This window comes from Rhamphochromis sp. 'chilingali', assembly GCF_963969265.1.
Source record: "Rhamphochromis sp. 'chilingali' genome assembly, chromosome: 15".
In the NCBI taxonomy this organism is placed as follows: domain Eukaryota; kingdom Metazoa; phylum Chordata; class Actinopteri; order Cichliformes; family Cichlidae; genus Rhamphochromis; species Rhamphochromis sp. 'chilingali'.
The window spans coordinates 7,501,596-7,525,092 of NC_137942.1; the positions used below are offsets into that span (position 1 = coordinate 7,501,596).

The window sequence follows — 23,497 nt, forward strand, 5'->3', positions numbered from 1 at the left end:
TGGGAAAAAACTGAAAACCTAAGCAACTGGAATAGGGCAGATAAAAAAAAAGTGAGTTTTGTGAAAGGTAAAAGCGGGAGAAGGAAGAAGAGGGGGAGAGAAAATTTGGACAGACTGAAGTGTAAGACTAACAGGAGGGGAGAGGTATGAGAGGACATCGTATGAAGTCTTTCTTGTCTTTCATGTCCACTTTCCTCAGTTTGGGGACCGTGATGACCACCCTTATCTGGTACATGTTGGACAGCAAGTAAGTACATAACTACCTTTGTGCTCAAAGAGCAAAAACTAAAGAGGCCGTTGAAGAAGTATTATAATAAACATAGTATCATTAAATTAATTAAAGTGTCAAAAGTAAAGCGCTTCTTCAGTGTTAGTAGTAAAACGATGGCAAAAGGTTGGCAACCTGTTTGATGGTTTCGTGCGTGTGTGCGTTCAGGTGTGCTCTGGGTACGCGAGTTCATGTGTGGAAACACACAGGGCGTCAGAGAGGTTATATGAGTTTATGTGTTTTTAACTGGGTTTTAATTTAAACAAACCATAGGGTTTTTAATTAAACTATTTTATGGCTTTTGCGTGCCTCAACATTCAGTTATGCAGACATATGTGTTCTTAAGAGCAATTCTTTGTTTTTGTATGGAGGGGTGGAAGCCGTTTTGCTTCACAGTGCGCATTAACAAAGCTGGAATGCTTTTTATTTACATCTAGTCAAAAGTGTTGGTAACAGTGTTTTAATCACACTAATTTTGTGATTCTGACAATGTCTCAGCATGCAGCGATGCAAGCATTTTATTTTAAAAACGGCACAAATGGGAATTTCTTCTGAATGGGCAATGTCAGCCTGTTCACAAGCGTTTCATTTAATCAAACCACTAGTTTTTAATCTAACTAGTTTTTACGCATCTACTGGGGTTTTTGTTCACGGGTTGATGCGATCATTTTATTTAAAAATCGGGATTTCGGAATGTTGAACTATGAGAGAGACAGAGCCAGCTAGTTTTTTAACACAGTAAATGGTCACAAATAACATTCAGCCCTTTAGAAAATAAACGCTATTGGGCTACTTCTAAAACACATTGAACACGATGTCACCTTTCCCCCCAAAGCAGCCAGTATCGCTCTTTCAAACTAATTGTGTTTTAATCACACTCATTTTGTGATTCTGATGTCACAGCATGCAGTGATGCAAGCATTTTATTTATTTAAAAATGGATCAAACGGGAATTTCTTCCGTAAGGGGTTTCATGGTTTCAGAATAGTTTTTAACACAACAGATGGAAACGGGCTTCCATACAAATAACATTCAGCCCTTTAGAAAATAAACGCTGCAGTGATACTTCTAAAACCAGTCGCACAGACCCGCTCCGTCTTTTCAACAGCCGGTTAATTGTTTGAAATTGTTCAGGATTGCAAAAGCCCACCGCGGGTATCATTTAATTGTTGTGATTCCATAGGAAGACAAAAGATAGGTGTATCACTTAGTTGTTGAGAGTACCATGCGAACAAGGGCCCGACCTACACTGAAAAAAATAATCAGTGGGATAAACATAAAAAAATTATTGTAAGCGGTTGCACGAAATTAAGTTATATTTGGTTAACCTTAGTTTTTTATGTTATACCTGCAGACATTTTTCCGGTAACACGAACATGACTTTTTTATGTTGTTGTTATGTTTTTCATTCCGGTCAAATATTTATAGAAACCACTTGTTTATCAGACATGAACTTTTTGTGTTAATTGTATTGGACTACTATGTGTTATATTGACAAGATTATTTTATGGTAAGCTTATTTTATTTTATAACAAATTTCTAATATATAATATATAATCTAATATATAATTGAGTGTTCAATAAATAAAACTAAATTAAGGCTGATCTTACTGTATGTACTGTACACTTTCTCTCAATCAAAGAAATAAGCAAAACATTTTTGAACAATGACCTGTATTTTTGAAAATACTACACAGTTGTAACAATGGACTTTCAATTCAGGCTTCCAAAATATACATGAGTCATATTTGTACAATGCATCTCTTGAAAAACATTCCACAACATTCCTCAAAGTTATCTGCTGTAACCTGAATTCAACATTGTGGGGCCTTATGACATCGCGCTTATGTAAAAAATGGTTTTTTAAATGTAAGAGCCATAAGGTAATATGGCAACAGGGGTGTAATTATTAAAGTGACACAAAGAAGAGACTTAAAATAACATTATAACCCACAGGCACACAACCAAGAGACCTAAACTGATTAGTATTGGCTTGCTTCTATCACTAAACATCACAACCACTAATACTACACGATGTCTGTTTGTAGTGGTGCACCTTGGGAAAAAAATTGCAAACTGGTGAAATTGGTGCAAGGCACCATTTCCATTGAGAAAAATGGACATTCAAAGTTAGAATTTTTTTTTAAAAGAGCAATGGCTTGAAAAGTGAAAACTGCAGTAATAAAGGCCCCAAGTTGAAAAGTGCCAGAAAAATAAGTTTCACTATGTACTGCAACTTTACCAGTGCTGGCTTAAAAGAAAGGATGGTACATATTCAAAGAGGTAAACATGTTGTTCCCACATCATAACTGGAAAACTGTTCAATCGTACAGTCTGGTCCTGAAAACCTGGGCCTTCTTTGAAAGGCTGTTCTGTTTGAGCTCCATAACCAGTTTCTATAATACCTCGAAGGTATACTTTTCCAGTGGGTAGGTGAGGTTCAAAGTGTACATTAGTCCAAACAGCATTGCAGCTGCTAGGGTATAGTTATCCAAATCCTGCCAGACTCTCTGGCCTTCAAGGACTATCCCGATGTCCTCAGGGCTGCCATTGGGATAGTCCTTGAAGTTTATGATGTAAATTCCCATGGTTGTTTCCTTATTAGATCGTTGGATAATGGCTTCATCTGTGGCCTAGAAAATGCAGAATTCCAAAATTTAATTAAACAGAACACTGGTCAAAGAACATTATACCAAATCTTATTTCAATCTGTGTCACTATTCCAAAAAATTTTAACATTAACACATTAGGTGAACAAAAATGGATTCATTACAGCATGTGATTTGAGTCCTCAGAATGCTTAAAAAGGTAATGCATGAAGTGAAATCTCCATGCAAAGAAGCAGAATACTGTCAGAGCATAGAGAGGTGTTCAACTATGAACTCCACACATAGTTCTAACGCAGGTAAAAGAAAAAGCACCCAGGGTAAATTGTGAAAATCCCAGGTGATTTTCAACATACTCCTGGCATAGAGTGACAAGCAGCATTTTGTTAAAATTATTATTTTCCCTAAAGTGTATACACAAATACATTTTTTTCTTACCTGGGCCGTGGGCTCCAGAATGTTCTGCAGTCTTCTTCCTATTTGTCCTCCTCGCCTTTTGAAGACCTTTATTAGTTTGTCAGATTAGCACATCCATCTGTGAGAGTAATCTGGACTGCAGTGGCATGGTGGTAATGCGCTTAAGCTTTAATCACTTTTTCCTTTTCACAAAAATCACTCTATTGTCGTGGAACTTCCCTGAGTTATTCCTCAACTTCAGGCTTTAAGTGTGTTAACTTCACACTATTTTAACACTAATGAAAGATAGCAAGCTGATTTTCATTCCATGTGTGTGTGTTATTAATCAGGTTTAATCAATGTCTATGCAGTGGAGCTGCAGATCCACCAGGGCATGTTCTCAAAGCTGCCTTTCCTACACATTTCTCTGCTATAATTGGATCATTTTCTAACTACTTTGCTATTAGTCCACTGGTCTTTGCATCACTTTTCATTACACTAAGCGACTTGGACAATATGATAAACAGACTCACATGCTCAAGATGCTGTCTAATCTTCATGAGCTCTCTTGTATTTGTAAGTGTTAGTAAGGTTAATACATTTTCTGTTTGTGTGTGTGATTTTGTATATGTTTCTTTTTGCAGTGTTTCAGACTCCTTCACAATTTTCCCACTTAAGCAGTCAGTTTTCTTTTTCCCAGGTTTGCTAACCCAAATTTTGATTTCCCGCATTAAATAACAGCATTCCAACAGTCCAATACCAGGCAGTTCTCTTTCCGCTTTGTCCTGCATTCCCAACTGTTTCTCTTTAACTGCCATGTGAGAGCTCGCTTGTCAGGTTTAGTGACACATGGCGCTGTAAATAATTCAACCAGAAACTTGGCCTGAACATTTCCAGTGATCTTAACCTATAACTTTCTTCCAACTTCTGCTGGTTGAATTGTTCTCTCTGTTGCAAAGGGAACCGGGCGGAAACACTAAATATTAAAACCCAATTCTTTGATCCCCATGATAGAACAGAGAAAACCTGACTCATAGTGGTCAAAAAATTTATAATTCTTTTTATTCAATCATCTTCCGGAAGAAAGAGCCCTGCACAGCCCCAAAAGCCAGTTGCAGAAACTCTAACATTAGAATTTAAAAACGTCTCACATATAGGTGTTATTTTGGTACTTTACACGTCACACAGTTTTGATACAAACACTCCTTATATGGTACAAGTTCCTCTTTTCTGTCTGGCTTCCTGTATTTATTAATATACTTGTATAGCTCTACACTAACTTCCTGTTTTTCAGTCTGGCTGAGCACTTAGTTTATGAGTCAAAAGTGGCCTTGCTTTACAAACCTTCATTATTAAAGTACATAAAACAATATAATAAGAAAATAAGCACTAAGGATATATTAATTACATGACAGTTCTCCCCCTTTTCGTGTTTCCTAAGAAACACGACATAATTTCTAATTTATCCCATTAAGTTTACTTGCATGTTAAAAAGCTAAAATATAACAAAAGAGATTATGCTAAACAAAACGAAACCTTTGAATTGCCCAACCCTGTCTGTCCCCTCAAAGGGTTGTATGTTTTCAATGTTTCCTTATTATTTTGTCATAATTACTTCTATCCACAACAAATAAATCAAGCTCTAAGACAGCACCTGTGAAATGTGAAATATCCTAAATCTACTTCCTACACCCCCTTTTTACCCAGAATCCCAATTTAAACCCACTTCTGACTTCCCTCAGTGCTCACTGTAAACTCCAAAAAGATACAATTAGCTTTTTCTGGTAAAAGGTCCTAGATTATTTTGTCAATCTTTGGAAAACATCCTCTATAGAGTTAACCCGTTTCATCTTTAAAACTTAGTCCTGGTTTCTTGGCCCCCTTTAACAGGTAGCGCATATCCGGACTGAACACTGTGTTTGGGCAATTTACATAACATAGAAATCCTACAAACTATTCAATCTACACAACAAATTGTCTGAAACTGGGTGATTCTCTGTGCTTCCTTTGAGTCCCCCTTTCTCTGGTTGGTTCCATTCGGTCTGGGGCTTCCAGGATTCTCGCCATCCCTGTGGTTGCTGTGGTCCTGAAATCTTCTCCTGTAAAGGATAGAAAACAAAACGCCTCTCTCTGCTACACCTCAATAACCTACTGTGTTCATCTATTGTTCCCTTAATTATTCAAAGTTGGTTCAAAATATCATGTTCTGGGCTCTATCCTTTATATTAACTTTACTTAATCTTTACTTAATCTTAATTTACTTACTCTCAATGTTCTTTATGTGTGTTAGCAACACTTTTAATTTTATTAAACACATCCAGAGTAAGATATACACCATCACCATATCAGCATAAAAACAGACAGAGACGTTCCTCTTTCTGTCACATTCTTCCATACATGGCAATTTGTTTCACCTCCCTTATGATTCCTTGGGACTTACAATTTCTTGACTCTTCTAGGCAGCTCAAATGCAGTTAGAAGCTAAATGAATTCCAGGCCCTCCGCCTGGCCTAAGTTTAAATGATTTGTGTTTGTAAGCATGTATGCGGTTTAACCTTCTATTGCTCCAAGTCACTTACACAATAGATCGTCGGGTCATCGCTCCAAACGAAGCTTAAGACCTTGAATAGACTGAGCAACAACTCTTTCATGAGCACGATCTGCAATGTGTGTATACAATGATTATAGCTGCACCTTTAATAAAAGTTTTAGTCTGATGTCAGTAGCTTTAAAAACAATTTAATGCAATGTTAAAGGCTATATTGCAGCAGTAAAATATTTTCTTTATTCCCAGGATTATCCTTCCCTCTCTTGACCTTTCAAAAAGAAAGGTCACCGCACTTCGTGTTGTGTCACTCCTCGGCCCATTCGGTCCATCAATGGCATCATGGCCACCGTAACTACCGCTCCGGGGTCCACTGCCCTCGTTATTACCTTTTCCAGCAGTCCTCTGGCACAAGGAATGAGACAACAACCGCAGGTGACCAGTATCCCTAAAAAAATAAAGCGGCAGTAAAAAACATAGTAGACATGAAAAACCCCTTCCATTTCCCAAACACGGAGGTCATCCAGCTGTCCAGCGGATTGTCGATTCCCGAGTGTTCATGCATGGTTTTAGACAGAGTTTTCAGCCCCTCCAGAACTCGGGTTACTGAGCCATCTGGAGCAGTATTGTTCGGGATGAAGGTACAGCACGTCTCCCTCTAGTACCAGCTCTTTTAATAATTTACTATTTTAAAGGGAAAAAACCTTGGTCACTTGGACAAGTCTTTGTTATTCTATAACTGCATTTTTATATGAAAAGTCTACACAGCAAATCCAGCATGTCCAAATTAACACTGTCGGATTTGATTTCAACACTATTAGTGTCTATATGGGTCCACACCAGAGAGTGTTAATTTAACTCTTTTTGGAGAGTTGGTACGTTAACTCTGATTTAGTGTTAAACACCAAATCTGTCTGGAGTTGATAATTTAACACTTGGTGTTAAGAGTTTATATATTAACTCTCAAAGAGTATTTTAGTTTAACTACGTAAGAGTTATCTTCTAATTCATTCTAAAAAGCGGGAATTTTACTGTTCTGAACTTCTAGAAATTTCTTTTGGAAATAAACATTTACTAAAAAGATGCAATGGTTTTTGAAAAACATTTATTCTGAACTGTGCACCACAATTTCAAAACATTTTCTGAAAGATGTAACAGTATACATGTTCTCACTTTCATTAGAATGTTGTGTATCAAAAGGTCTGACATGGTAAATGCAAATAACTGCATTCTCATCACTTATTTCTTCAATACAATATGCATGTCCTTCATTCATCCCTTTGTGGAACTTCAACGCACTTCTGCTCTCCCCCATATTCCATCTTCACAAGCATATCCTGTGCGGAGATTGAATAAAAATTAGTTGACACTAATTAATGGCACAAATAATCCAGTAAACAATTGCAGCACAGTAAAAAAAAAAAAAAGGAATCCTCTTTGAGCCATTACTTGTGTAAACTATTTTCCCAAAAGACAAGGACACAGGCAACCGGTAATACTGAACTAAATGTAAAACCTCAACCTTTTTAATTTTTACCTAAACCGTGTGCACAAAACTCTGGAGGGATCTAAATGCTAACGTAGGGACGTCAGCTACTGCTGTTCGCTCTTTTTTTTTTTTTTTATGGGCGATCGTTTTCAGGCTTCAAGTAGCACCATTATACCAACATTTCACAATCTAGACATTGTTTTAGGTGTATTTGACCAAAAGTTTGACTGAAAATTCACATGCAAGCTTTTTTCAAGGCTGTGGTATTTGCCCGCAAACAATACCTTTCAGCTAGCTAAAACAGAATATTATGCTATCAGCGAGCAACATGGCTAATGCCTTTCACACAGCTTTGTCTCAACTCCAAAGAGCCACAGAAGTAAAAGCTCATAATAATAATTGAAACAATCTTTGAAAAAATGACTTACCAAGCATGGCAAACAACTCAAATATATAGAGCAAAATGTTCTGAAACGGCTTCACTTCAGCTTCGATTGGAGCCGTGCTGGGGGCGGAGTGTGAATTCACTCTATTGGTGTCATAGCCCCTGTAGGAGTTCAGAGTTAAGAGGTCAAGAGTTAATGTTTCCATTGTAACACCTCCAGATTTGACAGAGAAACACTCATTTTCAACACTCGATTTTAACTACTATCATTTTACACCTCAGAGTTACATTAAAAGAATGTGACTCTGCTTAGAGTAAAATTAACTCTACTTTTGCAAGAAGACTATTAACACCAAAACATTTAACACTTTTGAATTTGCTGTGTAGCGATCCCCTAGTTTTTACTCATAAATATTACTTGGGTTGTAATTATTTTCCTCTATCAAATTTAATTTACTGCTACAGTGGCCTGCTTTTGTTAATAGTAACATGAGTAACATCCAACATTTTCTCCCCTTTAACATTTGGTATTTCCCCACTATATAATGTACTACCATAATCTATACACCCAGTCAATAAAACAGAATTTTCTCAAAGCAAACATCAGCAACCCAAAATCAGCAGCCCCAGAATTAAGTCTTCCGCTCCTCCTGCTCATGGCAAAACAAAACAAAGCAAAGCAAAGCAAAGCAAAGCATCCCCTTTCTCTTGCCAGCGTGGTGAATTGTTTGTCAACATTTATTCATCCCACCCTTGGTCCAGTCTTTATCTCAGTGTCCAGTCAGTCCAACCTTTAGTCCACAGCATCAGTCCAGTCACAGTCCATTCACACACATTCACTCAGATATTGCTGATAGTGGAGACTCCGCGCAAATAATCAGATTCTCCACCCTCGGCAACATGAGCTCATTCATTTGTTTTATTTTATTTTGTTTGGTTTTTTGTTTTTTAGGAAAAGAGTTCTTTATGCTCTTGGACTGGATTGACTCGCTGCAATCCTTTTAGACAGGGACTTACAACCTGATCAGGTCCCCACAGGTAGCCTTTTCCTCGGCCCATTGTAATCTGGAAAAGCTCCCCTTAAATTTATTCTCCCGAAAATATTTACAGCGCTGTTAATTCAATCTTTCAGGCCTGCTTAGAACAAAAATGAGAAAAAGAGAGCTGATTATTAGCTCCTCAAAACACAAAACATAATCACCTGACAGGATTTCTCTTAAGTGCACTATTACAATTTTAAAGGGCCCAGTTCTAACCATGTCCATGATTAATAAAACTCCCTCTATTAAAATAAGAAAACAACCCCTCTGGCACAAGGAATGAGACAACAACCGCAGGTGACCAGTATCCCTAAATCAACCGACAGAATCAACCCATCACTAAAACAACAACCCCAAAAAATCTTAATCACAGCAAAGTTTTGCTTACTAATTTAACCATATGTTGGCCTCAGGTTCTTCAGCGTCCTGACAGTCTGAGGTCAACTGACATAATTTCACCTGCTAAATACACAGATAATCTTTTTAAAAGCCACAGTTTTGCACACCATTGATATTCTCATTAAGCCCTTTCTAAAGACGTTATAACAATCTATCATCACTAAATACTAAATTTCCTTTCCAAATCTGGACTACTGCACTTAGTCACAGACCTGACCACTTTATTTAATTATCCTGTATGTTACCAAGCCGTTCTTCTCACACAGTCACAGTGTGTCTTTCAGTGCAAGCTTCACTCATCCAGTCAGACAGGAAACCCAAGTTCTCCTTTTTCATTTGCCGTCCCCAGTCATTCAACTAATTTGCATACTGAGTCAAATCTCAAGAAGTTGCGGTTTTGATAAATCTGTGCAGCAGCACTTCTAATTCACTATTCTAAAAACGACTTTAAGCTTTAATCACTTTTTCCTTTTCACAAAAATCACTCTATTGTCGTGGGACTTCCATCCATCCATCCATCTTCATCCGCTTTGTCCGGGGCCGGGTCGCGGGGGCAGCAGCCTAAGCAAAGAGGCCCAGACCTCCCTCTCCCCAGCCACCTCCTCCAGCTTATCCGGGGGAATACCAAGGCGTTCCCAGGCCAGCCGAGAGATATAATCTCTCCAGCGTGTCCTGGGTCTGCCCCGGGGCCTCCTCCCGGTGGGACATGCCTGGAACACCTCACCCAGGAGGCGCCCAGGGGGCATCCTTGTCAGATGCCCGAACCACCTCAGCTGGCTCCTTTCGATGTGGAGCAGCAGCTGCTCTACTCTGAGCCCCTCCCGGATGGCCGAACTTCTCACCCTATCTCTAAGGGAGAGGCCAGCCACCCTTCGGAGGAAGCTCATTTCTGCCGCTTGTATCCGCGATCTCGTTCTTTCGGTCACTACCCACAGCTCGTGGCCATAGGTGAGGGTAGGGACGTAGATCGACCGGTAAATTGAGAGCTTCGCTTTTACACTCAGCTCCCTCTTCACCACGACGGACCGGTGCAGCGTCCGCATTACTGCAGCTGCAGCCCCAATCCGTCTGTCGATCTCCGGCTCCCTTCTCCCATCACTCGCAAACAAGACCCTGAGATACTTGAACTCCTCCACTTGGGGCAGGAACTCATCCCCGACCCGGAGTGGGCACTCCACCCTTTTCCGGCTGAGAACCATGGCCTCAGATTTGGAGGTGCTGATCCTCATTCCCGCTGCTTCACACTCGGCTGCGAACCGTTCCAGTGCGAGCTGGAGGCCCTCACCCAATGAAGCCAACAGAACCACATCATCTGCAAAAATCAGAGATGAGATTCTGAGGCCACCAAAGCGAAAGCCCTCCGCCACTTGGCTGCGCCTAGAAATCCTGTCCATAAAAATTATGAACAGAACCGGAGACAAAGGGCAGCCCTGGCGGAGCCCATCACCCACCGGGAACGAGTCCGACTTATTGCCGGCAATGCGAACCAAGCTCTTGCAACGGTTGTATAGGGATCGAATGGCCCGTAGCAATGGGCCAGACACCCCATATTCCCGCAACACCTCCCACAGGACACCCCGAGGGACACGGTCGAATGCCTTCTCCATGTCCACAAAACACATGTAGACTGGTTGGGCAAACTCCCATGCACCCTCAAGTATCCTGGCGAGGATAAAGAGCTGGTCCAGTGTTCCGCGACCAGGACGAAAACCGCATTGTTCCTCCTGTATCCGAGGTTTGACTAACGGACGAACTCTCCTTTCCAGCACCCTGGCATAGACTTTCCCAGGGAGGCTGAGGAGTGTGATCCCCCTGTAGTTGGAACACACCCTCCGGTCCCCTTTCTTAAAGATGGGGACCACCACCCCGGTCTGCCAGTCCACAGGTACTGCCCCTGATCTCCACGCAACATTGCAGAGGCGTGTCAACCAGGACAGCCCTACAACGTCCAGAGCCTTCAGGAACTCGGGGCGGACCTCATCAACACCAGGGGCTCTGCCACCAAGGAGTTGTTTAACTGCCTCAGTGACCTCGCCCCCGGAAATTGGCGGGTCATTCCCCTCATCCCCAGACTCTGCTTCCTCCTCGGAAGACGTGTCAGTGGGATTAAGGAGGTCCTCGAAGTATTCCTTCCACCGCCTGACAATTTTCTCAGTCGACGTCAGCAGCGCTCCACCAGCACTATACACAGTGCAGGTAGAGCACCGCTTTCCCCTCCTGAGACGTCTGACGGTTTGCCAGAATCTCTTCGAGGCAGTCCGAAAGTCTTTTTCCATGGCCTCTCCGAACTCCTCCCACACCCGAGTTTTTGCTTCAGCCACTGCCCGAGCCGCATTCCGCTTGGCCTGTCGATACCTGTCGGCTGCCTCCGGAGTCCCACAGGCTAACCAAGCCCGATAGGACTCCTTCTTCAGCCTAGTGGCTCCCTTCACCTCTGGTGTCCACCATTTGGTTCGGGGATTACCACCACGGCAGGCACCAACCACCTTGCGGCCGCAGCTCAATGCAGCAGCTTCGGCAATGGAGACGCTGAACATGGTCCATTCGGACTCAATGTCCCCAGTCTCCCTCGGAATGCTGTTGAAGCTCTGCCGGAGGTGTGCGTTGAAGATCTCGCGGACTGGGGCCTCTGCTAGACGTTCCCAGCACACCCTCACTACGCGTTTAGGTGCACCAGGTCTGTCCAGCGTCTTCCCCCGCCACCTGATCCAACTCACCACCAGGTGGTGATCAGTTGACAGCTCAGCCCCTCTCTTTACCCGAGTGTCCAGAACATATGGTCGCAGATCTGCTGATACGATTACAAAATCGATCATCGACCTACGGCCTAGAGCGTCCTGGTGCCACGTGCACTTATGGACACTCTTATGTTCGAACAGGGTGTTCGTTATGGCCAAACTGTGATTAGCACAGAAGTCCAATAACAGAGCACCGCTCGGGTTCAGATCAGGGAGGCCGTTCCTCCCAATCACGCCCCTCCAGGTCTCGCTGTCGTTACCCACGTGAGCATTGAAGTCTCCCAGCAGGACAACAGAGTCTCCAGGTGGAGCACCCTCCAGCACCCCCCCCCAGGGACTCTAAGAAGGCTGGGTACTCTGAACTGCCACTCGGCGCATAAGCGCAGATGACAGTCAGGACCCGTTCCCCGACCCTAAGGTGCAGGGAACAAACCCTCTCGTCCACCGGGAAAAACCCCAACGTACCGGCAGCAAGCCGAGGGGATATTAGGATGTCGTGGAACTTCCCTGAGTTATTCCTCAACTTCAGGCTTTAAGTGTGTTAAATTCACACTATTTTAACACTAATGAAAGATAGCAAGTTGATTTTCATTCCATGTGTGTGTGTTATTAATCAGGTTTAATCAATGTCTGTGCAGTGGAGCTGCAGATCCACCAGGGCATGTTCTCAAAGCTGCCTTTCCTATACATTTCTCTGCTATAATTGGATCATTTTCTAACTACTTTGCTATTAGTCCACTGGTCTTTGCATCACTTTTCATTACACTAAGCGACTTGGACAATATGATAAACAGACTCACATGCTCAAGATGCTGTCTAATCTTCATGAGCTCTCTTGTATTTGTAAGTGTTAGTAAGGTTAATACATTTTCTGTTTGTGTGTGTGATTTTGTATATGTTTCTTTTTGCAGTGTTTCAGACTCCTTCACAATTTTCCCACTTAAGCAGTCAGTTTTCTTTTTCCCAGGTTTGCTAACCCAAATTTTGATTTCCCACATTAAATAACAGCATTCCAACAGTCCAATACCAGGCAGTTCTCTTTCCGCTTTGTCCTGCATTCTCAACTGTTTCTCTTTAACTGCCATGTGAGAGCTCGCTTGTCAGGTTTAGTGACACATGGCGCTGTAAACAATTCAACCAGCAGAAGTTGGAAGAAAGTTATAGGTTAAGATCACTGGAAATGTTCAGGCCAAGTTTCTGGTTGAATTATTTGCAGTGCCATGTGTCACTAAACCTGACAAGCGAGCTCTCACATGGCAGTTAAAGAGAAACAGTTGAGAATGCAGGACAAAGCGGAAAGAGAACTGCCTGGTATTGGACTGTTGGAATGCTGTTATTTAATGTGGGAAATCAAAATTTGGGTTAGCAAACCTGGGAAAAAGAAAACTGACTGCTTAAGTGGGAAAATTGTGAAGGAGTCTGAAACACTGCAAAAAGAAACATATACAAAATCACACACACAAACAGAAAATGTATTAACCTTACTAACACTTACAAATACAAGAGAGCTCATGAAGATTAGACAGCATCTTGAGCATGTGAGTCTGTTTATCATATTGTCCAAGTCGCTTAGTGTGATGAAAAGTGATGCAAAGACCAGTGGACTAATAGCAAAGTAGTTAGAAAATGATCCAATTATAGCAGAGAAATGTGTAGGAAAGGCAGCTTTGAGAACATGCCCTGGTGGATCTGCAGCTCCACTGCATAGACATTGATTAAACCTGATTAATAACACACACACACATGGAATGAAAATCAGCTTGCTATCTTTCATTAGTGTTAAAATAGTGTGAATTTAACACACTTAAAGCCTGAAGTTGAGGAATAACTCAGGGAAGTTCAATGACAATAGAGTGATTTTTGTGAAAAGGAAAAGGTGATTAAAGCTTAAAGTCGTTTTTAGAATAGTGAATTAGAAGTGCTGCTGCACAGATTTATCAAAACCGCAACTTCTTGAGATTTGACTCAGTATGCAAATTAGTTGAATGACTAGGGACGGGAAATGAAAAAGGAGAACTTGGGTTTCCTGTCTGACTGGATGAGTGAAGCTTGCACTGAAAGACACACTGTGACTGTGTGAGAAGAATGGCTTGGTAACATACAGGATAATTAAATAAAGTGGTCAGGTCTGTGACTAAGTGCAGTAGTCCAAATTTGGAAAGGAAATTTAGTATTTAGTGATGATAGATTGTTATAACGTCTTTAGAAAGGGCTTAATGAGAATATCAATGGTGTGCAAAACTGTGGCTTTTAAAAAGATTATCTGTGTATTTAGCAGGTGAAATTATGTCAGTTGACCTCAGACTGTCAGGACGCTGAAGAACCTGAGGCCAACATATGGTTAAATTAGTAAGCAAAACTTTGCTGTGATTAAGATTTTTTGGGGTTGTTGTTTTAGTGATGGGTTGATTCTGTCGGTTGATTTAGGGATACTGGTCACCTGCGGTTGTTGTCTCATTCCTTGTGCCAGAGGGGTTGTTTTCTTATTTTAATAGAGGGAGTTTTATTAATCATGGACATGGTTAGAACTGGGCCCTTTAAAATTGTAATAGTGCACTTAAGAGAAATCCTGTCAGGTGATTATGTTTTGTGTTTTGAGGAGCTAATAATCAGCTCTCTTTTTCTCATTTTTGTTCTAAGCAGGCCTGAAAGATTGAATTAACAGCGCTGTAAATATTTTCGGGAGAATAAATTTAAGGGGAGCTTTTCCAGATTACAATGGGCCGAGGAAAAGGCTACCTGTGGGGACCTGATCAGGTTGTAAGTCCCTGTCTAAAAGGATTGCAGCGAGTCAATCCAGTCCAAGAGCATAAAGAACTCTTTTCCTAAAAAACAAAACAAACAAACAAAATAAAACAAATGAATGAGCTCATGTTGCTGAGGGTGGAGAATCTGATTATTTGCGCGGAGTCTCCACTATCAGCAATATCTGAGTGAATGTGTGTGAATGGACTGTGACTGGACTGATGCTGTGGACTAAAGGTTGGACTGACTGGACACTGAGATAAAGACTGGACCAAGGGTGGGATGAATAAATGTTGACAAACAATTCACCACGCTGGCAAGAGAAAGGGGATGCTTTGCTTCGCTTTGCTTTGTTTTGTTTTGTTTTGCCATGAGCAGGAGGAGCGGAAGACTTAATTCTGGGGCTGCTGATTTTGGGTTGCTGATGTTTGCTTTGAGAAAATTCTGTTTTATTGACTGGGTGTATAGATTATGGTAGTACATTATATAGTGGGGAAATACCAAATGTTAAAGGGGAGAAAATGTTGGATGTTACTCATGTTACTATTAACAAAAGCAGGCCACTGTAGCAGTAAATTAAATTTGATAGAGGAAAATAATTACAACCCAAGTAATATTTATGAGTCAAATAGGGGATCGCTAGACTTTTCATATAAAAATGCAGTTATAGAATAACAAAGACTTGTCCAAGTGACCATGGTTTTTTCCCTTTAAAAAAGTAAATTATTAAAAGAGCTGGTACTAGAGGGAGACGTGTTGTACCTTCATCCCAAACAATACTGCTCCAGATGGCTCAGTAACCCGAGTTCTGGAGGGGCTGAAAACTCTGTCTAAAACCATGCATGAACACTCGGGAATCGACAATCCGCTGGACAGCTGGATGACCTCCGTGTTTGGGAAATGGAAGGGGTTTTTCGTGTCTGCAATGTTTTCTACTGCCGCTTTTTTTTTAGGGATACTGGTCACCTGCGGTTGTTGTCTCATTCCTTGTGCCAGAGGACTGCTGGAAAAGGTAATAACGAGGGCAGTGGACCCCGGAGCGGTAGTTCCGGTGGCCATGATGCCATTGATGGACCGAATGGGCCGAGGAGTGACACGACACAAAGTGCGGTGACATTTCTTTTTGAAAGGTCAAGAGAGGGAAGGATAATCCTGGGAATAAAGAAAATATTTTACTGCTGCAATATAGGCTTTAACATTGCATTACAATGTTTTTTAAAGCTACTGACATCAGACTAAAACTTTTATTAAAGGTGCAGCTATAATCATTGTATACACACATTGCAGATCGTGCTCATGAAAGAGTTGTTGCTCAGTCTATTCAAGGTCTTAAGCTTCGTTTGGAGCGATGACCCGACGATCTATTGTGTAAGTGACTTGGAGCAATAGAAGGTTAAACCGCATACATGCTTACAAACACAAATGATTTAAACTTAGGCCAGGCGGAGGGCCTGGAATTCATTTAGCTTCTAACTGCATTTGAGCTGCCTAGAAGAGTCAAGAAATTGTAAGTCCCAAGGAATCATAAGGGAGGTGAAACAAATTGCCATGTATGGAAGAATGTGACAGAAAGAGGAACGTCTCTGTCTGTTTTTATGCTGATATGGTGATGGTGTATATCTTACTCTGGATGTGTTTAATAAAATTAAAAGTGTTGCTAACACACATAAAGAACATTGAGAGTAAGTAAATTAAGATTAAGTAAAGATTAAGTAAAGTTAATATAAAGGATAGAGCCCAGAACATGATATTTTGAACCAACTTTGAATAATTAAGGGAACAATAGATGAACACAGTAGGTTATTGAGGTGTAGCAGAGAGAGGCGTTTTGTTTTCTATCCTTTACAGGAGAAGATTTCAGGACCACAGCAACCACAGGGATGGCGAGAATCCTGGAAGCCCCAGACCGAATGGAACCAACCAGAGAAAGGGGGACTCAAAGGAAGCACAGAGCACAGAGAATCACCCAGTTTCAGACAATTTGTTGTGTAGATTGAATAGTTTGTAGGATTTCTATGTTATGTAAATTGCCCAAACACAGTGTTCAGTCCGGATATGCGCTACCTGTTAAAGGGGGCCAAGAAACCAGGACTAAGTTTTAAAGATGAAACGGGTTAACTCTATAGAGGATGTTTTCCAAAGATTGACAAAATAATCTAGGACCTTTTACCAGAAAAAGCTAATTGTATCTTTTTGGAGTTTACAGTGAGCACTGAGGGAAGTCAGAAGTGGGTTTAAATTGGGATTCTGGGTAAAAAGGGGGTGTAGGAAGTAGATTTAGGATATTTCACATTTCACAGGTGCTGTCTTAGAGCTTGATTTATTTGTTGTGGATAGAAGTAATTATGACAAAATAATAAGGAAACATTGAAAACATACAACCCTTTGAGGGGACAGACAGGGTTGGGCAATTCAAAGGTTTCGTTTTGTTTAGCATAATCTCTTTTGTTATATTTTAGCTTTTTAACATGCAAGTAAACTTAATGGGATAAATTAGAAATTATGTTGTGTTTCTTAGGAAACACGAAAAGGGGGAGAACTGTCATGTAATTAATATATCCTTAGTGCTTATTTTCTTATTATATTGTTTTATGTACTTTAATAATGAAGGTTTGTAAAGCAAGGCCACTTTTGACTCATAAACTAAGTGCTCAGCCAGACTGAAAAACAGGAAGTTAGTGTAGAGCTATACAAGTATATTAATAAATACAGGAAGCCAGACAGAAAAGAGGAACTTGTACCATATAAGGAGTGTTTGTATCAAAACTGTGTGACGTGTAAAGTACCAAAATAACACCTATATGTGAGACGTTTTTAAATTCTAATGTTAGAGTTTCTGCAACTGGCTTTTGGGGCTGTGCAGGGCTCTTTCTTCCGGAAGATGATTGAATAAAAAGAATTATAAATATTTTGGACACTATGAGTCGGGTTTTCTCTGTTCTATCATGGGGATCAAAGAATCGTGTTTTAATACATACGAAACAAAAAATGAAAAAATGAAGAAACGCACAACAATGTTGAATTTCAAACAGCACTTTGACATCATGCTCAACCGACCATAGTAAAAAAAAAATGCTGTTGTAATATGTAATCTTATCTATTGTGCAGATCTAACTGCAGTATCTGCATTTTTCAACTGTCTGATCTGTCAACAAAATATTTTCTTTTGCAGTTGTGAGGAACCTTTCCAACCACCTCCTCAAAAGAAACATGCCCCAAAGCTGTCAGAAATTTGCAAACCCTGCAAGTGAGAAAAAGCATGATTTGTCACACTGTTTCCCTGAGAAACCTCTTTGTTTATGCCATCATCAAAAATGAAGTCATGTCAGCTGTACAGGTATGATCTGCTGACTGTGTTTGGACGTGTGTGTGTGTCACAGGGAAATCATTGACAAAGTACATCAGCGTTACAATCAAACCTGGAAGAAGAACGAGAAAAATTACTTAAAATTCAGGTAAGTACTAATGCTTAATATTTCTTCTATGAAGAATACGAATTGGATGTAAAAAGATTACCATACAGCAAACAGGAGCCTAGTCTTGCATATGAGATATAATGCTATGATATCCAGTATATCAACCGGAGGGGAAATGATAATGATGGGCTGGTTTATACATACATATATACATATACATACATACATATATACATATACATATATATACACCTTTTATATGAACTGAATCAACTACAGACAAGAAAGAAAGAGTAAAGACGCACAAGGAGTTTAGGACAGAGGAACTGTAAGAAAACTGATGGCACAACAAAGAGCAGAGAGATATTTGCCATATGGACAAATGATGTTATAAGTATATAATGGAGAGGTTTTGAGCTGGAAAAAACATTATCAGGAGTTGCATTTGTCTTTATTGCTTACAGCTTTTGGAGTCAACACTCGCAGTGGTGGTAGTCACTAATCTAAACCCTAGAAAATAAAATGAGAAAATTCTAGTAACATATGGGGTTAACTTTTTTATGCTATTATTTTTACTGGATCTAACTGTTTTGTTTGCTCCTTTTTTCATCTTCCCTTGTTTAACTGTGGATCTTAACTATCTTAATAAGATGGTGTTGGATAGTTAAGATCAAACAACAGGTGAGCAAATAACCTTTTGTTTGCTCACCCTTCTCTGTAGGTGTCCTTCCATGTTATCTCTCTGTCGAGTGTTATCTTTCCATTGAACATGATAAACAGAAAAAAATATTGTTCCTTGCCATGACATTCAGAAACAGATTACTGACCTTTCCTTTTGTTGGCAATAACTACTAACATAAGTTAAACATGCAGCAACATCAGAAGTGTATGAACCTACTCATCTGGTAAAAAGTCAGTCAGTGTTAACTGAGTGTTTGTTGTTTTACAGAACTAATCTGAGAGTTGCATGCAATGGCTTTGACAACGCCATTGTGACACAGAACAATACTCCTATAGGATCGAATATTGTTTACAGTGGGGAAAAGAGGACTCTTCAGGTGAACAAGGACTTATTCGACTTGTTTTTGAAGGTAGGTTCATTTTCATTCATGGAAACTGTTTGTGCTGCTTCTTTGATATCTTCATTGGTTCTCTTATGTTTTATTTGACTGACACAGTGATTATTTCGCAACTTTTCTATTTTTTTGTATCTTCAACTGAACTCTCTTTTGCTTTTGAAATGAGCTTTTGGAGATAATTTTGTTTGTGCTGTTCTAACCTGAAAAAGTGTGAACAGTATTTTTTTTTTTTTTTTTTATCTCAATTGATTTTCTTGGGTTCTGCATGTGTATATGGTGTATATAGTATTTATAACTAAATACATAGCACAGAATCTGCATTATTAAGGGTTTTTAATGACATCCTACTGGCATTTGATTCTGGTAACCACAATGTTCTGGTCTTGCTTGATTTAACTGCTGCCTTTGACACAGTAGACCACAATATTCTAATTTCTCGATTAAATGATGTAGTGGGTATTGGTGGCACTGCACTTAATTGGTTTCAGTCTTATTTGGCAAATAGAACTTTCTCTGTCAGCCTTCTCGGTTCAAATAGGTTAAAATATACAGATTTTTACACAAACAGCAGTTTGTTTGTTGTATAGCAGCCGTTATAGCAAGGATTATGCACTCAAACTAGGAGGAATAAGAAAACAGAATTGAAGTGACTGCAATCTGCAATTTACTGAAATCTAAATGGTCTGTATTTGTATAGCGCTTTTCTAGCCCCTAAGGACCCCAAAGCGCTTTACACAACCTGTCATCCACCCATTCACACACACATTCACACACTGGTGATGGCAAGCTACATTGTAGCCACAGCCACCCTGGGGCGCACTGACAGAGGCGAGGCTGCCGAACACTGGCGCCACCGGGCCCTCTGACCACCACCAGTAGGCAACGGGTGAAGTGTCTTGCCCAAGGACACAACGACGAGACTGTCCAAGCCGGGGCTCGAACCGGCAACCTTCTGATTACAAGGCGAACTCCCAACTCTTGAGCCACGATCGTCCCTAGCATTGAATTTTTTTTCAACCTCAAAATCAAAATGGTTATGAAACTGAAAAGCAACATGTTACAGCCTCAATGACAACATACATTTTTATGATGAACCATTTTCTGTATCAATTTATAGCTGCACAGAAAGAAACTCAAATATAATTCATCATTTGTGATTATATAATTATACACGTTTTGTAGTCTGGTCTGCCTCAAGCCTCAAACTTGACCGGTCTGCAGAGCCATACAAGAGAGAAACTGTCTGAAAATCTGTACCGTTAACATATTTAAGCAAAATTGTTATTAAAAGCCTGGAGCATTTTGCATCTCTGCTAAAAAGGCCAAACAGCTTAAATATGATCTTATTTGGAGATGCTTAATATCAGAGCATATCCCAATTGATACACTGTCCATTAGAGGAGCTATTGCATTTATAAGACGCTGTATTTATATAGTCTGTTTCAGCTCTATTTACTTTTGTGTGTAATTTTTTTTTCCATCCATCCATCCATTCGCTTCCGCTTGTCCTTTTCAGGGTCGCGGGGGGCACTGGAGCCTATCCCAGCAGTCATTGGGCGAGAGGCAGGGTACACCCTGGACAGGTCGCCAGTCTGTCACAGGGCTAACACATAGGGACAGACAACCATTCACACTCACATTCACTCGCACATTCACACCTAGTGGCAATTTGGATTATCCAATTAACCTATCCCCACAAGCTGCATGTCTTTGGACGGTGGGAGGAAGCCGGAGTACCCGGAGAGAACCCACGCAAACACGGGGAGAACATGCAAACTCCACACAGAAAGACCCCGGCCTGATGGTGGAATTGAACTCAGGACCTTCTTGCTGTGCGGCAACAGTGCTAACCACCGTGCCACCGTGCTGCCCATTTTTTTTTCCAAAAGAGAAAAAAACCCACACAATAAACAAAGTTATTTGTCATTTTTTTTAATAATTTCTAATAATTATGACTATTTATATACACTTTTGTGATCATTGTTCTTTTGGATATAATATTCCCATGGTTGTAATCTATAAAAACGACAGACCTATCATTAGCAATAGCAAGCATAAAAAGCATCAGACTATAAAACTAGAATAAAATGTCTTTTTAAAATCCTTTTTCCTTCAACATGTGAAATCAGCAACAATGTAAATGTGTTTTCATAATGCCTTGTCTTTCGCTGTCTATTCCAGGAGAATCCTTTCTCAAATAAACAATGGGACACTTGTTCGGTTGTTGGGAATGGTGGGATCCTGTTTGACAGTGGCTGTGGAAAAATGATTGATTCTGCTGACTTTGTTATCAGGTGAGAAAAGTGTCCAATGTAGACCAAATCCAGAGTGGAAATTCCACTTAACCATTTCTGTGTCTACTTTTTTGTTTGTTCAGGTGCAACTTACCTCCTTTGGAAAATGGATATGAGAAAGATGTTGGCAGCAAAACTAGCCTTGTGACAGCAAATCCAAGCATCATTTTCCAAAAGTGAGCAAAAGAAATAATTCCTTGTCACTAGGGAAGGGAACTGATAAGAATTTAACGATTCTGATTCTATTATCAGAATCACCTTCCAATTTGCTTTCTTATCAACTCTCTTATTGAGGCTCGTTGGGTCCTCATTGTTTTCACATTGAGTCACCGCTAAGCAGCATGTCAAAGACATTACATTCTGCAACTTAATTGCATGCTGTTGTTAAAATTTTTGTATATATTTGAGGTATTTCCCAATAAAAACAAAAATAATTAAATAAAAAATAATTAAATGTCCAAATCTACACTGTAGGCCACACCGCTATTTTTTTCTCCTCTGGCACATGAACTTAAAACAGCTGATGACAAGTACAACAAATGTGACTGATAGGCAAACACTGGGAACTAGTTCTTTTAGAGAACCAGCTCTCGATTCCTATCCCTACTTGTCACCTCACATTATGTATGCGTTGTTGCTCAAAGTCAGCTGTTTCTTTTGCACAGGTATGGTGCGCTGACTGGACGTCGCCTTCCATTTGTGGAGAGTCTGCACAAGTACGGCAACTCTCTGCTGCTCCTTCCTGCCTTCTCCTTTGGCAGGAATACTGCTATGTGTCAGCGGGCTGCATATACAATAGAGGACTTTGAAAGCCCTATTCGACCTGTTTTCTCCAACGCTCAGTACCTCCACAGTCTGGCTCAATTCTGGAGCTCTGAAGGCCTGAAAGAAAGGCGGCTCAGCACTGGATTCATTATGGTTAGCATGGCCCTGGAATTGTGTGAAAATGTACATCTGTATGGATTCTGGCCCTTTAGTAACCACCCATATGACCTCTATACCCTGACTAACCACTACTATGATGATGTACCGGTTAAAACGTTTTTTCACGCAATGCCGGCTGAGTTTGAACACTTGTTGCAGCTGCACACTGAAGGGGTACTCAGGCTTCACCTGGGAGACTGTAAATCAGATAAAAAATAGTTCCCAGGGATAGACAACAGCACAGAAGCAAAGTACAGAGTCAAATGCCTTCTCTATAGCCTCAGGATGAATCCAGTAACTTTTTTGCCTTTATAAGGCCATTGCTCTGTACATTTTAGTGCTTTATTACAAATATCTCTCACCCTGTATTCTGAAATACCTCAATTACATTCTCTTGATTTTTAGAAAACAAAACTCTAAGGACTATTTTGACAATATCTTAAAAAATGTAACCATGAAAAGTACTTTGGTACCAGCAGAAGATAAATGTATAGTGCCTGATAAAAGTGCAAAAATCATATCACACAACTACCACATTTGTCTGATTTTAAGTGAGATTCATGCTTCTGTGTTAAATCTGCACCACAGGTAATGTACAGCATAACTTCAAACCTCCCTGAAACCCAATGCCATAATTCAGTAACTGAGCCTGCACCTCCATTGAAATTAAATTAAACACTGAGTGGATGAAGTCTACAATGACTGTGATTGGCTAGATCAGTACTGTCATTTCCTAGGCATTTCCAGCTACTTCTTTTACTGCTGCCATTTTCTAAATTGACTGCAAGGGAATGGATGAACTTGAATAGAGAACTTTGCTGGCCGCTTTCATAAGCTACACCATAGTCTCTGTATAGTACAAATTACACATTATTTCTACATATGATGCAGGCAAAGGTAATGGTTTGTGTCAATTTATCTTTTTATCGGTCCTTTGCAAAACAATTTTTAAAATCCCAGCGCCGCTGAATTTGTGACCACTACTGCTCGCTCCCGTTTCTGTCACTTTTGCCCAGTCCCACAGTATTTCTGCCCAACGCCACTCTAAGTTTATTCAAATTCAGCAAAAATCTCAAAGTTTTGGCATTGATTTGTCTGTTGCAATGTTGATCCTAGACCAACATTTTTCTCTTGATCCAGGAACAACACAGGAATGTGGATATCAGATACGTG

General features: G+C 40.3%; 1 protein-coding gene across 1 annotated transcript; it reads left to right on the top strand.

Moving 5' to 3' along the window:
* Positions 1-146: 146 nt before the first annotated feature.
* On the top strand, positions 147-22,546 carry LOC308411991 (alpha-2,8-sialyltransferase 8F-like; the record flags this gene model as incomplete). The annotated part of the gene is made up of 7 exons (XM_080906064.1): positions 147-247; positions 17,784-17,858; positions 17,992-18,066; positions 18,977-19,118; positions 21,288-21,400; positions 21,484-21,576; positions 22,066-22,546. 7 exons carry the CDS (start codon positions 147-149, stop codon positions 22,541-22,543), a joined length of 1,077 nt encoding a protein of 358 aa, XP_080762190.1. The 3' UTR covers positions 22,544-22,546.
* Between the last annotated feature and the right edge of the window lie 951 nt (positions 22,547-23,497).